We start from the raw sequence: 17,642 nt of genomic DNA on the forward strand, positions 1-17,642 counted from the left end.
TAAAGACGCGATATTCGAGTTCTAGTCAACTAATGTGCGACCACAGGATCAACAATCGTCGAAGAACCAGTGAACTTGCGATTTATAACAATTTTCATGCAAGTTGTAGCAATTTATACTTCCATTCTATTTCTACAACCTATTCGCTTCTATTAAATAACATAGACTGTTGTTTTCAAATTATTTATCCTATATATCAGTTTTGTAGAGTAAAGGGAATATTGTCTCCTTTATGAGAGAAGGGACTGAAAGTACTCAAGATGGTTCAAAATTAAACTGTGCCAATATATCTTACATTGAAGATTAACAGGGAACTGCACTTGCTTTTTACTAAGGATAAAATTTCTGAAGCAATTGTTATATATTAAAATTTAAGTGTCTACTACATGTATTTTCATCTGGGTCTATAATGTATTGGCACAGTTTGATTCACCCTTGTATAAACGCATCTTCAGTTACACATGTATTTCAAATAACAAGCGTTTTCTTAGTTACCAATAGTTTATCATTGTAACATTTACCACATAATTGCATTAATTTTTATGTTTAAATATAATCATTTCGTTAACATTGATAGAGTGTATTTACTTCAAATCCTAGTGTAATTCATCCAATTCCTTAAAATAATTGAATTGAAATATTGCATTCTGCATTCAATTCAAACTGTACTCACAACCCTTCCTTCATTTTTTTCTACTGGTTCGTGAAAATATTTGACAATATTTAGTTTTGTCTTTCTTATCATATGATTGACAAATCGTGGATATAAAATGGACGAAAAAGGGGATGATCCTTCAAAAACTAATGAAAAAAATATAGTGAAGATCAAACAGGATTTAAATCCATCTGGCGATGCAGTCGTGCTAGAAGATTTCAATCCTCAATCACAAATTGAGGAACTCCCCAAACCTCAGTTTAGGCTAGAAAAGGTACACATTTCCTCACCCCACGTATTTTTAACTTTAATACAGCTACAAATCCTAAATGATTCCCTACATGTTTTTAACCCACTTTTTCGAAGCTCGATCTCGAGAATGTCCACGATGTATTGGAATTTATGGCCACGAGATCAAAGATCTATCACGAAAGAAATCAAACTGAATGCCAGCCTAGTCGTCAATGTGTACTGGAACAACCTCAAAGTATCTATTTCCAGAAGATGAGAGAATTCGCAGAAAATCTGCCCGAAAATAATCTTCTCCCCGTAAGCAATTTAAAAATATGATATCAAAATAAAAGTTGTCTTCATTTTGAACTTCGAATTTACTAGGATTGGGAGCAAAACATACGAAATTTAATAAGACCCGAGCTACGTCAGAAATACGCAAATATCTTCGAAGAGCAAATGCTCGAAACGAAAACACGTTATTATTGTGCGATACACGAAGTGATAGTAAAACAAGTAGTAGCTATCGAGTGTCAAGAGGAGTGCAACGTAGATTTGAAACAAATCCCGCCATATAAGCTCGCTGGTCGAACTGACCTCTATCCTAAATATCTAAGAAACCGTTGCGCGCTTATGAAAAAATATTACTTACCCCACAAACTGATGAGGAGCATAGTTGCCAGGGCGTATCTTCTTATGCCGAAGTGGATCTGCGATTTTGGACGCTATCGAGCACGAGGCTATCTCGATTTCAACAGGTTGCATTTAGTTCTTTGGTAGCTTCATTGAAACAGGGGTTTCTGAATTGGCAGTCAGGGGTTCTCATGTTGGTTCTGTGTTTCTGATAAGAGCGGAAAGGGGGCGCTCCAATCTGGAGAGAAAAATTTGAAAATTTGAAAGTTTGAAAGTTTGAAAATTTGAATATTTGAAAATTTGAATATTTAAAAATTTGAATATTTGAATATTTGAAAATTTGAAAATTTGAAAATTTGAAAATTTGAAAGTTTGAAAGTTTGAAAATTTGAATATTTATAAATCTAAAAATATGCGATAAGTATCACCTGTACTTCCAGAGTTCTTATTGATACTTCCTTCGACATTAGTTTGGAGTTCAAGAACAGACTGAGAACCTCCGCTCCAAGTCGTCCTCTCCAGCACACTTCACACTGCTCGAAAACGAACGAAGCACCCGCGTAAACTTTCTTTCCACAAATTTCAGTCGTTTCGCACTCTTTTATATCACACAACACACAACACCATAACAATATAACACGAAATGAAATGTTAATAATGTCACGTATACCAAGAACGTCCGCACTGTTCAAGGTTTCTGGACCTAGTGGAAGCGGATACGAAAAAAGGCGCGCTCGCGATCGGTAGCACTTACTACAGTGACATCGTGCGACTGATTTCCCAACCACACTACCTTTATGGAATACCCCCACCCACCCTACCAAGTTTCCTGAACTGTGCCAATAATTTGCTCGGTTTACAAGTTGTCACATGCATGATAAACACCATCGAATACTTTCTCGAAATTTTGAGAGACTGGCGACGCGTGCCACTATTAAAAGTACGATATTACTCACTCATTATCTTGTCGCGGGAAAAACAGATACTTCTTCGAACCAAACGAAGCAGATCGAGATCACGAGTTTCGAATCCATCTTGCGATATATCGTTCGATAATCGCAAGATAACCGTTATAACGAATTTCAAGGAACATTTCGAGCGCGCGATAAAAATATATCATGGAATAATACAGTAATGTATTTGACTATTTTCGAACTAACTAACCTTAAATATGCATGTTTTATCATACTCTAGCTGCAAATGAAATGCGAGAAGAATGAACTGTTCCTCAGTCCGACAATGCGCGAGATTTACATGGCTTGCCATGATATCGTCGATCAAATTAGTCGCGTGGGACAACAATTACCGCCATTGGAGTCGTGGGTTGGAGTGAAAACCGATAGCGACTTTATCAAAGTTATTTTGCCTGAATGGTACTTGGAAGATACGCATAGAAGACTCGCAGATGTTTTAGAAACTTCTTTTAAACCATTAACTGACTATGTTGAGGAGTTGTATGATAAGTTCTATGGCGTTTTTGGTACAGAAATGCGTAGTAAGATAGTAGAGTATGTCAGTACTGGCCGTACCTTTCAAGAGTGTGTGAGCAAAGTGGAGGACTTTAATCAGCTGGTTCGAGAAATAAATGGCATGGTAATATTTTTATATAGCAGTTTACCTTTTTTCCTTTTTCTTTTCACACATTCTTTTATCAAACATTCGAGTTTTCTAAGATGCTAATTTCACATGAAAAGCCTCCGAACGCGACTTCTTTTACACTGACTACGTTGGTCAATTTTTGTATTTACTTACTACTTATAATATAATAACACAATTTTCCCTGCTCTGAAAATGAAATATGCAAAATTTAAATGCCTCGAGAAAGGACATCTATCACAGAAAATTATTTCAGCCGAATCACGAATACTTCCCAACCGGATGTATCAATCAAGTCGAGGCGAAGGAAGGTCTGCTTCTTTACACAGAGGAAGCGCGCGCATTGATCATCGAGGAACTGGTTAAAAGCCATCGAAACTTCAATCTTGAAATTTGTAACACATTTGAAAGCATAAGAGAACGAGCTCTGAATGTTCCTTCGACCACTAAAGAATTACTCGAATTAGGTGAATTTCCTTAACAATAGTTATTTAATACCATAGAGAGAATGTAAAAAATAATCAATTTTCAGGCGAGTATATGCTAATGGCAGCGTCGACGTTAATGAGATCGTTACAGGAGAAGATTACGTTATCTTTGCGCATGATGGCGTCCTTAATAGGGATGACGTCGTTAACAAAAGACCACATTGAATTAAATAATACAACTATTCATTGGCTGAAGAGGATCAGACCAGTATTCGAGCAAAATAGCGCCATGTATGAGCAGAAGAAATTTGAATTAGAAGAGAAGTTTCAGAGGAAAGTGGAGCTTCTAAATGAAGACGTAGAGAACATGTTTCCTAGGTAAATTCTGTATGCATTACCAGCGGAATTATTATTTGAAATTGTTACTAATTCTAGATTAGAAATAATGAACGATATGGACGATGCAAACCGAATACGGGAATACATTGAACACATGAGGAAATTTGCGAGAGATTTGGATCGCTTAGATGAGAGAGTGAAGTGGATCAACGACGAAGAAACGCTCTTTCAATATCCCCTTTCTCAATATCCCCGAATTAATGAGCTGAAAGAGAACATAATGCCGTATTACAGTTTAATTTATCGCGGTTATCGATGGCAAAGGCATCGTGACGTCTGGTTGGATGGTCCATTCGAATATTTAGAATCGAGTGAGATCGATAATAAAACAACTGAGTACTTTGTGGAGTTCACAAAGATCAGTAAACAGTATAAAACGAGGATAAAAATGGAACTTGCAATGAATTATCCCTATAGGTATTAATAGTTTAACATAAATCTTGATGAAATAGAATTACTATAACAGAGCTTGACAGAGTACACCTGTTAGTTTCATGGGATCGCCAGACGATCCGGATCCCTTCCAGCAACCAGCACCTATGAAACAATGCCATCAACTCATCGAGGATATCAAGTGGTTTAAGGTGAATCTCGTCGTGTAGAAAATCGTTTTGGAAACAGTTTCTCACCGCTGTCATTACGTTGGCACAGTACTATCTACCGTTGCTGACGGTTTTTCGTAATCCAGCTCTAAGACAGGTTCACTGGGACGACATGTCAGCTATAGCCGGCTTTGATCTCACTCCCAACGCTGGGACAACGTTTCGAAAAATTATACACATGGATCTGATTGAAAACTTGGAAAAGTAAAGAAATTGATATTAAAAACTATGATATTTCTGCATGTATAATTTCAAACAATATTTCAGACGAAGTTTATCTTGCTTAAAGAATATCAGAAGAACTGATTTAGTGTCATACTTCCTCTAGGTACGAAATGGTAAGCATAAGTGCCACGAAGGAACTACAGCTTGAAGAATCTTTGAAGAAAATGATTAGCGAGTGGGATGGAGTGATATTCACCACGACGCCATTCAAGGATTCTGGAGTGACCATCCTAACACACCTAGATGATATTCAAGCTCTTCTAGAAGAGCACATCGTCAAGGTTCAAGCAATGAGAGGGTCGGCGTTCGTCAAGCTCATTGAAGAAGATGTTAAAAACTTCTACGCTCTCTTACTTCGAATGCAATCGACGATTGACGAATGGACCAAAGTATATACTTCCAAAATCTTTATCTTTTTCTTATCTGCATTATACATTTCTCAGCTACAGCTTCTGTATTAGGTACAAATGCAGTGGATGTACTTGTTACCCATCTTCTCAAGCAAAGATATCGTGGCACAATTACCTGAGGAAGAAGTACTATTCTCTCAAGTAGACAGAATATTCCGCAGCTCGATGAATGGCGTGTCAAAGGATCCTCGAGTTCGAGAAACAGCTGGCTCTGTAAATAGGAAAATCCTGAAACTATTCACAACACTATACGATATTAATATTCCTCTTTATGGTAGGTTGGTCTTTTAGAAATCATGTTAGAAGCGAATGAATTGATGGAGAAAGTAAACGATGGAGTCTTGAATTACTTGGAGAAGAAAAGGCTTTTCTTCCCGAGATTCTTTTTTCTTAGCAACGACGACATGTTAGAGATACTATCCGAAACGAAGGAACCACTTAGAGTGCAACCCCACTTGCGAAAATGTTTTGAAGGAATAAATAAATTGGGGTAAGCAAAAATTTAAAAAAATAATTACTACGAAGTAGGTGAACATTTACATATTTACAGATTCGACGAACAATTGGAGATATATTCAATGTTCAGCGAAGACAGTGAGGAAGTAACTATGCAAGAAAAGATCTCAACTGCCGCGGCGAGGGGCTGTGTAGAGCGCTGGCTCATTCAAGTGGAGGAGCAAATGCTGAAATCTGTCAGGCACGAGATTCTTATGAGCTATCTAGATTACGAAGTTAATCAAAGGGTTGTATGGGTTCGCATATGGCCTGGCATGGTGGTCCTCTGCGTGGCTCAAATTTACTGGAGCATAGACGTCCAGAACAGTCTAATGACTGGCATCCCTTCTACTACACAGACGCTCTACGAGAAACTCAGATCCCAAATTTTAGACATGGTCGCGTTAGTTAGAGGTAGACGAAATTTAAAGTCTAAATGCATCCACCATTAGTAATCAAGACTTAATTCCCAGGTAACTTGTCGAAACAGAATCGTACTACGTTGAATGCTCTTATTACGCTTGATGTGCATGCTATGGATGTCGTAAAGTCCTTAATCGACAAGAATATTATAGACGAGACTGATTTCGAATGGCTAGCGCAGTTGCGCTATTACTGGGAAGACGATGTGTTTGTGAGGATCATATACACGACTGTCAATTATGCATATGAATATCTTGGAAATTGTCCTCGTCTCGTTATCACACCCCTAACGGATAGGTATTGATTTACGATAAAGATTAAGATAGTGTGGATTCAGTTCACGAATTTATGCAATATTTTTCACAGATGTTACCGCACTTTAATTGGAGCCTACTCTTTGCATCTAAACGGTGCTCCAGAAGGTCCAGCTGGAACTGGAAAAACCGAAACCACGAAGGATTTGAGCAGGGCAATAGCTGTGCAATGCGTGGTCTTCAATTGTTCTGAGGGTCTTGACTACAAGAACATGGGTAAATTTTTCAAAGGACTCGCTTCCTGCGGCGCATGGTCCTGCTTCGACGAATTCAACAGAATTGAATTAGAAGTATTATCTGTGGTGGCCCAGCAAATTCTCTGCATTATCCAAGCAGTCCGCGCCAAAGTGGATACTTTCATTTTCGAGGGAACTGAATTGTCTCTGAATCCCGCTGTCTACATCTGCATCACCATGAACCCTGGCTACGCTGGCCGATCAGAGCTACCAGATAACTTGAAAGTCTTATTCAGAACCGTGGCGATGATGGTGCCCGACTATGCCATGATTGCAGAGATATTCCTCTATTCTTCAGGCTTCAGCACAGCTCGAGAGCTTTCCACGAAGATCGTAACCACTTACAAACTCTGTTCTGAGCAACTGTCTTCGCAGTCTCACTACGATTATGGTATGCGAGCAGTGAAGACTGTCTTAACCGCGGCCCAAAACATCAAACTACAATTTCCTGACGAAAACGAAGCGATACTCTTGCTCAGATCCGTGATAGACGTAAATCTACCAAAATTCTTGGCTCATGATGTGCCACTGTTCCAAGGTATCGTCTCTGACTTGTTCCCTGGCTTGGAGCTCCCAGCACCAAGCTATGACATACTTCTTAGGGCAATTCGCCAAGTCGCGGAGAAGCGGAATTTGCAAGCAGTGGATGGTTTCCTCTTGAAGATCATTCAAACGTTCGAGATGATGATAGTTCGTCATGGTTTTATGCTTGTTGGAGATCCCTTCGGAGGTAAAACATCGGTTCTCTACACCTTGGCCGATGCTCTGACTTTAATGCACGAGTGGGGAGACGAGCATGGAGCAATTACCAAGTATTTCACGATTAATCCAAAAGCTATAACTCTGGGACAGCTGTATGGGTACTTCGATCCAGTTTCCTCTGAGTGGACCGATGGAGTCTGTGCTGTTGCATTTCGAAACTATTGTATCGAAGACACACCAGATAGAAAGTGGATTATTTTTGACGGACCTGTTGATGCTTTGTGGATCGAGAACCTCAACACTGTCCTCGACGATAATAAAAAGCTTTGCCTGACCTCTGGTGAAGTCATGCAAATGTCCAACGTGATGTCCATGATCTTCGAGGCGATGGATCTGTTGCATGCTTCTCCTGCCACAGTCTCTCGTTGTGGGATGATATACATAGAGCCACGTGTCCTTGGATGGAAGCCTTTCGTTGACTCTTGGCTAAATAACCTGAATCCTGTGTGGAAAGAAGGCTATGAAGAAAACATAGCTGAACTCTTCGACTGGCTGACTGATCCTTGCTTAGACTTTATCCGAAAAAAGTGTCGCCTCACGATATCCGCTGGTCAGATCCACCAAGTCGTGTCCACACTGACCCTCTTCGAGATGTTCATAGAAGATGCAGTAGAAGAAAATCCAAAATCGTTCGATCAGTTCATTTTGCCCTGGTTACAGGCCACCATGATGCTCGCCATGGTCTGGGGAGCCGCTGGAACTCTTGACTACGACTCTCGAGAGAGGTTCAACACCTTTTACTTGACTCTGTGGAAAAATGAACACGCTGATCGTCCACTGCCAGAATTCCTCCTTGATTCTTTGATCTCTGTCCCTTCAGAGGACCTGATTCATGATTACTTTTATACCTATCGAGGTAGGGGAGCCTGGAGGAAATACTCTGATGTAGCGAGGCAAGAGGAGTTCTCTGACACAGGGAGTATTGTTCAGCTGATAATCCCTACTGTGGATACTGTAAAGTATCAGAGCTTGTTTCTAAAGCACATAAAGCATAGAAAACGTTTCTTACTGTATGGAGAGACTGGCACAGGTAAAAGTGTTTATATAAATGACTTGATGATGAATAAATTGAGCGAGGAAGAGTATTTGCCAAACTTTATCACGTTCACTCCGAACATAACTGCTGGACAAACGCAAGAGTTAGTCATATTAAAGCTATATAAGAGAAGGAGAGACCAGTTCGGTCCCATGCCAGGGACTCAATGCATCGTATTCATCGACGATGTTAATATGCCTGCGAAGGAGACGTATGGAGCTCAGCCACCGATAGAACTCCTTCGACAGTTCTTCGATCACAGAATGTGGTTCGAGTTGAAGAGACCAGAGAAGGTCTACGTCTTCGATACTATGTTCGTATGCGCCATGGCTCCTCCTGGAGGCAGCAGGCAAGAGCTGTACCAAAGATTCCTCAGACACTTTAATTTGTACAGCATCAGCAACTTCACTCAGGAAACTATTATTCGAATCTTCAGCACTATTGCTTTCATAGGCTTACAGAGAAATGGCTTCACCACAGCAGTCATGCCATCGATCAACGAGATTGTGAATGCAACTATGAACATCTTTCAGAATGCTAAAGAGGAGCTCAGACCAACTCCAGCCAAGTCTCACTATCTCTTTAATTTGCGAGACTTTTCACGAGTGATAACTGGCTGCGCCATGATCAGAGATGAGTCGGTTGAATCGAAGACAGATTTCACAAAGTTATGGGTGCACGAAATTTTGAGAGTCTTTGGAGATCGATTGATCGACCAGATGGATCGACACTGGCTCTTTCTGAAGATCAAAGAGGTAGTAGGAACGAACCTGAAGGAAAATTTTGACACAGTGTTTGATTATCTGCCGAAGATCGATGGCGAATTATCGGAGCAAAGTCTTCAGAGTCTTATCTTCGGTAATTTCATGGATGTGGATTCACTCCCAGCTGATCGACGATACGAGGAAGTGAAGTCTATAGAAGAGTACAGTAACGTGGCAATCTCTTGCCTTGAAGATTACAATCTTACTAATAGATACAAGATGGATCTAGTCCTCTTTCGTTATGCTTTAGAACACCTTGCTAGAATTTGTCGTATATTAGTCATTCCTTGCGGTAGTTTGCTAATGGTAGGCGTTGGAGGATCTGGAAGACAGTCATTGACAAAACTGGGTGCCAGCATGGTTGGCCATGGTATCTTTCAGCCAGAGATTGGTAGCGCGTATGGCATCCAAGAATGGAGGGACGATATAAAAAAGGTTCTCACTCTTTTTCACCACAATGATATCTTCCTATAATATTAAAAATCACTTGTTTAACATTCACAATTTTTAGGTGCTCATGAATTCTGGTGGCGTAGGAAAGAATTTCGTGTTCCTCTTCACTGAAGGCCAGATCAAAGACGAAATTTTCCTTAACGATATCGACAGTCTCTTAAATTCCGGCGAGGTACCAAATCTCTTCACTATAGAGGAAAGACAAGAGATCATCGAGGCTACTAGACTCGCTGCCCAAGGTGGCAATCGTAATCTGGACATATCAGTCCTTGCTGTCCTCGCCTTTTTCGTGAATCGCTGCAGGGAGAAACTGCACATCATGTTGTGCTTCAGCCCCATTGGAGACACTTTCAGAATCAGGCTTCGTTTGTACCCCAGCCTCGTCAACTGTTGCACTATTGATTGGTTCGACGTGTGGCCAGAAGATGCTCTCGAGCAAGTAGCTTTACGAAGTACCACTGACATCAATGTTGAAGAAGAGGTGAAGATTAATGCTGTAGTCGCCTGCAAATATTTCCACATTTGCGCCAAGGATATTAGCACTCGATTTTATAATATTACTGGTCGACACACGTATATTACAACAGCTGGATTTCTGGATCTTATACGTACTTATGCTGAGCTGATGAAAGAGAAGCAGCAAGAACTTACTCAGGCAAGGTAGATAAATATTGTGGAAAAGTGTAGAAACTAGGGATATGATCAAATTCAATATATATATAAAAGATATCGATATATTCCCTTTTTACGCAATAGAGACCGATACATTAATGGATTGGACAAGCTGGACTTTGCTTCTCAGCAAATCGGTCAGATGAGGGTTACATTATCGCACCTGCGACCTCAATTGGAATCCTCCGCCAGAGAAACTGCAGAAACCATGAAGAAGATTGAAACTGAGAATGTGAGTGTAGAAAAAGCGAGAATTCTGGTGAAGAGGGACGAAGATATGGCAAATATACAGGCAGAAGTCGCGAAGAATTTAAAGGTGGAGTGCGAGGCGGATTTAGCGGAAGCTCTGCCAGCTCTAGAAGATGCAATCGGTACGTATGCCTCTTATAAACTATTCCAATCCATTCCTAAGCCATTACTTTATAATTCTAGCGGCTTTAAATACCCTGAAGCCCGCTGACATAACAGTGGTAAGAACCATGAGAAGTCCTCCTGCTGGAGTAAAGCTCGTCATGGCTGCAGTATGCGTAATGTTGAACATACCACCTGCCAAAGTAGAAGATCCAGCCACTGGGAAGAAAGTTCTGGACTACTGGACTCCTAGTAAACGCTTGTTAGGGGACATGAAATTTTTGGAAACCCTGCGACAGTATGATAAAGATAATATTCCTCCACAAATAATGCAGGTACCAATTTCTTTAGAAACTATTCTCATATTCTATATTGCTAGTCTGTAATTATAAAAATTAGAATAATTTCAATATCCCTAGGAAATCAAAATGGTTTACATGACTGACAAGAATTTCGAGCCAAAAGTAGTGGCGAGGGCATCATCAGCAGCCGAGGGTCTCTGTAAGTGGGTGAGGGCGATGGTTCTGTACGACGAGGTTGCCAAGGTAGTCAGACCGAAGAAAGAAAAGTTGGAAGCCGCACAACAGGACTATGAAAACACTATTAAGTTTTTGAACGAGAGGCGTGAAATGCTCGCAGAGCTAACAGAAAAATTAGCGGTGCTTAACGAAAGATTACAGGTCACTCTCGCGAGAAAAATAGAGCTTGAAACTGAGGTGATTGCATAAAAGATTACAATCGAGACTGTAGAGCATAGAAATTTATGGAGTAAGAATTTTTCAGGTGACTAATTGCAGAAACAAGCTAATTCGAGCTGAAAAACTGATCAGCGGTTTAGGGGGAGAGAAAGATCGCTGGATAACAGCAGCGACTCATCTCCAAAAGTCTTATGATACTTTACCGGGAGATATTTTAATTTCCTGTGGGATGATAGCGTACCTAGGCCCATTCACGACGATCTTCCGAGCCGAGAGTCTGGATAAGTGGAAAGTCTACGTTAAAAACTTGAAGATACCTTGCTCAGAGAATTACGATTTCGTCGAAGTGCTGGGATCCGAAATAAAGATCAATTCGTGGAATATTTTCGGCCTCCCACGAGATTCATTCTCTACAGAGAATGCTATCATCATGGATAACTCGAAAAGGTGGAGTTTATTCGTCGATCCTCAAAGTCAAGCCAACAAATGGATTCGTAACATGGAGAAGCAGAATGAACTTGAAATTGTTAAACTGACGGCCTCAAATTACATGAATATTATAGAACAGGCTCTAGAATATGGTAGCTTCAACTGCACAGCTTAGATTTATATCTCTGTTAAGTAACTACTTTAGTCACGAACAAATACGTTTGTCCAGGAAAACCGGTGCTCATTGAGAACGTTCTCGAGGAACTGACACCGCCACTGGATCCAATATTAATGAAAGCTACGTACAAGATGGGCACTCTGTGGTATATCACGCTGGGCGAGAAAGTAATCGAATACAATCTGCGGTTTAGGCTATACATCACGACGAAATTACGCAATCCACACTATCTACCAGAAGTTTTCAACAAAGTAACGCTGATTAACTTCGCTTTGACTATGAGTGCACTGGAGGACCAGCTATTGGGCATCGTGGTGGCTAAAGAAAGGCCAGACTTGCAAGAGAAACGCGAATATTTGATCGTCCAGAGTGCTGCGAATAAAAAAGCTTTGAAGCAGGTCGAAGACAATATCCTGAAAACCTTGTCAGTCGCTGGAGCTAGTATTTTAGAGGATGAGGAAGCCATAGAGATCTTAGATTCGTCTAAGATCTTATCGATTGACATCATGAAGAAGCAAGGAGCAGCGAAGAAGACGGAAATACAAATTGAAGGGTTTCGACAGAGTTACAGGCCCATTGCTGTACATAGCTCTGCTCTTTACTATACAATTACTGATTTGCCTAATATTGATCCCATGTATCAGTACTCGTTAACGTGGTTCATCAACTTGTATATCAATTCCATCGACACGGCAAACAGAAGCAAAATTCTTGAAAGGCGACTGATGTTCTTGAGGGACAATTTTACTTATAACTTGTACCAAAATGTTTGCAGATCGTTGTTTGAGAAGGACAAAGTAATATTCAATGATCTACCCTCATTCTATATACGATGAAGATAAAAAAATTTGGGGCAAAAATTAGCCAACTTTAACTGACGATAACTCCCTAAAAAATCATTTTTCAGGTATTATACTCCTTCGTGCTGTATACAACAATTCTATTAACGGAGAACGCGATTACCGAAGAAGAAATGATGTTCTTCCTATCGGGAGGCGTAGCTTTAGCTGCTGCGCCACCTAATCCAGCATCCAGTTGGCTTCCAGATAAATCATGGGGCGAAATTTGCCGAGTGCATACTTTACCAAGCTTCAGCAGTTTTCAGAAAAACTTCATTGGCAACTTAAATGCATGGAAAAACTACTACGACTTATTGAATCCTGAGGATTCACCTATACCGTCACCTTGGGAGCAAACTTTAACACCTTTCCAAAAACTGATTGTCGTCAGGATGATCAGAACAGACAAAGTGATGATAATGGTAAGTATAGATTACCTTCAGACCTAAAAGTTGGATCCTTAAGCTAAAGTAATTCAATCTGTTTCAGCTACAAAGATTCGTGAAGAAAGGAATGGGGATACAATTCGTGGTGCCTCCGCCCTTTGATATTTCCAAATCTTTTGGGGACTCAAATTATCTGATCCCCTTGATCTTTATCCTGTCTCCAGGCTCTGACCCAATGGAAGCTCTGACGAAATTTGCAGAGAGTATGAATTTCCTTGATAGATTTCACTCGATCTCATTAGGTCAGGGTCAAGGGCCAATTGCTCGAAAATTAATCGAAGCAGGACAGAATAATGGCGAGTGGGTGTGCTTGCAAAATTGCCACCTAGCTGCTTCCTGGATGCCCGCTTTAGAGATCATCTGTGAACAATTTGACCCTTCGAACACCCACGCCAACTTTCGTCTTTGGCTCACTAGTTATCCTTCTGCTGAGTTTCCAATCACGATTTTGCAAAACGGCGTCAAAATGACCAATGAACCTCCGACTGGATTACAAAATAATATAATGAGGTAGGGTTTCAGACGTATATCAAATAATATTCTTCTATTGGAACACTTTGTTTTTGTTATATGAAAATGACAGATCGTATAAAGCCGAGGCAACCAGAGACCCAGAATTCTTCGACAGAGATCTCAAGAAAAAGAGAGCATTTGCAAAATTACTCTATGCTCTGTGCTTCTTCCACGCTGTTGTGCAGGAAAGAAGAAATTATGGAGCACAGGGGTGGAATATTAAATACGGTCTGTTGAACGTTGTACTCGTTGGCTTTTACTCTCTTCTGTACAGGGTAGAATACGCTACCAAAGTGGAACATCTATTTCAGTGATTCCTATAAATTCTTAACTATTTGTTTATGGCACAGGCTTCAACGAATCTGATCTCCAAATATCTGCCCAGCAACTACAATTATACATAAACGACTATGAAGAAGTCCCATTTAAAGCGATAATATATTTAACTGGCGAATGTAATTATGGTGGAAGAGTCACAGACGACAGAGATCGAAGGTGTTTGAACACAATTCTACAAGACTTTTACAACGAGGACGTAATCAGCGATCCGAATTATTGCTTCGCGGACTTAGGTCCTGAATACGGACTACCAAAAAAGTATCCTCCTTTCCAAAAGACTCTCTATCAATATATCACTGTCACCATTGTAAATAATGAATGAAAATCTATTACAGGCACGAATACGAAGACTACGTCAAACAAATCGAAGAAATTCCTCTGAATCCTCCTCCAGAGGCACTTGGACTGCACATGAATGCAGGAATAACAAGGGACCTTGAATTGTCGAATAATTTCTTTGAGTCCATGCTGTTGGTACAAGGGACAGTAACAGTGGGCGACACATCTAAACAGGACGAGATGCTACTAAATATTAAGAAGGATATATACGACAAAATGCCTACTCTGTTTGATATAGAGGAAGCACAGAAGAAATATCCTGTTATGTACATGGAATCCATGAACACTGTCTTGGTACAGGAATTAGAAAGATATAACACACTCTTGAATGAAATACGACAGTCTCTTACTATGCTTGAAAAGGCGGTGCAAGGTCTGATAGTGATGACTCCTGCGCTGGAGGTAGTGGAAGTCAACATTATTTTCGATACCATGATTCAGAATATAAATTTGATTCGATGGTTTGTGTATTTACAGGTTCTGGCTGTTCACATGCTAAGCGCAAGGATCCCACCATCATGGACAAAAGCATGCGCTTATCCAAGTCTGAAGCCACTGCCGAACTTCGTAAACGATTTTCTCAATCGATTAAGATTCTTTCAAAAATGGTTGGTTGAAGGGAAGCCAGCCACTTTCTGGATATCTGGGTTCTCGTTCGTGCACGCTTTCCTCACAGCGTCCACGCAGAACTTTGCGAGAAAATATAAGATACCCATCGACAGAATCGATTTTGATTTCGAGGTTTTATATCTGTGATTCTTCTTCTTCTTATTATTATATGCCCCTGTAATAATTTATTAAAAATTGCCTAATTATTCTGGTAGGTCCTTCCTGCATTCGAATTGAACGTGTCTCCCGAGGATGGTGTCTACGTGTATGGGATGTTCCTAGCGGGCGCCAGATGGGACATGCAGAAGATGTTCCTTGAAGAGAGTTTTCCTAAGATCCTTTGGGATCCCTTGCCGATTGTGTGGATGAAACCATCTCGAGTCGAGTCTATTGAAATAGCAGATAGATATGAGTGTCCTCTTTATATAACGTCTGCGCGTTTCGGTGTCCTCAAGACGACTGGACATTCAACAAATTACGTGTTGAATATTCTTTTAGATACGACATATCCTGTTAGTCACTGGATAAAGAGAGGGCTAGCTCTGCTTTGTCAGCTTGATAATTGAAGGATTGTTGCTGCGAATGGTAATCTAGTAGCTAGGTGGTAGTCCAGTGTCCAGGCGATGGTTCAGTGCCCAAGGGATAGTCTAACATCCAGGGGGTGGTCCAGTGTCCAGGGGGTAGGTCAATGTCCAAGGGGTGGTTCTATATCGAGGCAATGGTCCAATGTCTACGCAATAGTCCAGCGTCCAAGGGATAGTCCAATGTTCAAGGGATATTCCAATATCCAAGGGATGGTCCAGTGTCCAAGAGGTGGTCCAGTGTCCAGGTGAAGGTCCAGTATTCAGATAATAGTCCAATGTCCATGGGATAGTCCAACGTTCAATGGGTAGTCGAGAGACCACGGGGTCCAAAGAATACTTCCAGAGGACCACCAGGGCAATCTGCACCCTCCGGAGACCCCAGAGCGAGTGAGACACTCGTCATTCTTTTGGGATATTTATACTTTTGCGGCCAAGGGAAGGGGAAAACCAACCTACAATCTGTAAATTTGAATAATTCATTTATATATCAATTTCTATGTAATATAGGACTCTGGAATTGATATAGAAAGCTTATTATATAATACTACAAAATTGCAATATATTTTATTTATTTAAAAAATACTTTTTTACAATTTTCTCATACATCAAACTTCAAAACCTACAAACTATTAGTTTTTAATACTATTTTCTTGCAAACTTGATTTCAATAATTGTCAGGAATCCTCTTAATATCATTATTCAACAATTCCATGCCCCGAAATGTTTATTTATTACTAAAAGCTTATAAACAATTACTTTATCTTCCACTCCGTAAGACATAACCCTAAATAAATCGTTTGTTTAAGCATTTATTTACAATTTGATGCATCACAGTAATTATAAAAGTCCTAAAACATATTTTACAATATTCTTAAACGGTGGAATTTGTTTATTTATTGTTAAAAAGCATTTTTAAAATTTGTGTCAAAATATGGACCGTGAAAAGCCTATCCATCTAGCGGCGACAATAGGAACTAAATTTGCCGCTAAAATGGTAGTCTTAGCGCCATCTAGCGGTGACAAATATGAACTAATGCCTCCTTTAGCGCCTCCAGCGGTACCCCTGGCGCCATCTCGTGGTCACATAGAGGAACTAATTCTACAATTTTCAGCTTGTCGGCGAGGGGGGTGCGGGTGTAAACTCAAAAATATACTCCAAATTAGATGGCGCCACTATCAACTTTAAATCAGGACCATATTATCGGGCACCAGTGCCCTAAAAATACTTTAAATCTTTATAAAACAACAAATTAATAATATTATTATGCTAAATCACTTAAAACTGACCAGGAAAATGGCATAAATATGTAAATAAGTGATAAATAATTGAATAAACTATCTATAAACAAAGGTTGCTTATATTTCATACTGTAGCAGTTTTTAGCTATAAATAAATCATTCTAGTGCTTAATATCATTGCATAATTAACTGTACAGTCTGTGTAATTAGTTTAAATCCTCAAATTATGAATAAATCAATAAATAACCTGTTTTTCCAATTTTTGTAGTTCAGGTAACGCCGCTAGATGGCTATAGCATTTCACTGTCCATTTTTGACCAAATTTTTTGAATGCTTTTCTTCGAATAAATAAACAATTTGCATCACTCCGTTGCATTGTTAAATGTATTTTAGAGTTTTTATAATTATTCTATATCCTAAGATTGTAAATTAATATGCAAATAAAGAAATTATATAGAGTCGCATAGGTTAGAAGAAAAGAAAATTAATATGCTCAGGTTATAACAGTAAATAAACATTTTTATTACACTAAATAGTTACATATTCGCTGTATCAATCCTATTAGAGCATAATAAATAAATAACTACAGGTATTTAATATTCTAATGTTGATGTAATTGTTAATACGCTATTTCATTATTCAATACACAACCTTATTGATTAATATTATTACATATCGTAGCATAGAATTTCTATAACGATCCTAGATTCACAAATTGCTTTCTTATATTACAGAAATATCTAA

At 39.6% G+C, this 17,642-nt stretch overlaps 1 protein-coding gene across 1 annotated transcript; it reads left to right on the forward strand.

The window, feature by feature from the left end:
- Nucleotides 1-1,159: 1,159 nt before the first annotated feature.
- Dhc62b (Dynein heavy chain at 62B) lies at nucleotides 1,160-15,681 on the forward strand. The gene is made up of 28 exons (XM_076387872.1): nucleotides 1,160-1,204; nucleotides 1,271-1,644; nucleotides 2,213-2,459; nucleotides 2,714-3,112; nucleotides 3,372-3,582; nucleotides 3,648-3,921; nucleotides 3,979-4,359; nucleotides 4,433-4,526; nucleotides 4,594-4,748; nucleotides 4,873-5,158; nucleotides 5,231-5,392; nucleotides 5,458-5,669; nucleotides 5,730-6,088; nucleotides 6,148-6,394; nucleotides 6,464-9,644; nucleotides 9,721-10,322; nucleotides 10,419-10,705; nucleotides 10,767-11,020; nucleotides 11,105-11,401; nucleotides 11,469-11,964; nucleotides 12,042-12,787; nucleotides 12,898-13,251; nucleotides 13,319-13,785; nucleotides 13,859-14,016; nucleotides 14,139-14,385; nucleotides 14,463-14,868; nucleotides 14,944-15,207; nucleotides 15,291-15,681. The coding sequence occupies exons 1-28, from the start codon at nucleotides 1,160-1,162 to the stop codon at nucleotides 15,639-15,641; spliced, it is 11,556 nt and encodes a 3,851-aa protein (XP_076243987.1). The 3' UTR covers nucleotides 15,642-15,681.
- The last annotated feature ends 1,961 nt before the right edge of the window (nucleotides 15,682-17,642 follow it).

The sequence above is a fragment of the Calliopsis andreniformis genome, chromosome 10 (assembly GCF_051401765.1).
Source record: "Calliopsis andreniformis isolate RMS-2024a chromosome 10, iyCalAndr_principal, whole genome shotgun sequence".
NCBI classification, from domain to species: Eukaryota; Metazoa; Arthropoda; class Insecta; order Hymenoptera; family Andrenidae; genus Calliopsis; species Calliopsis andreniformis.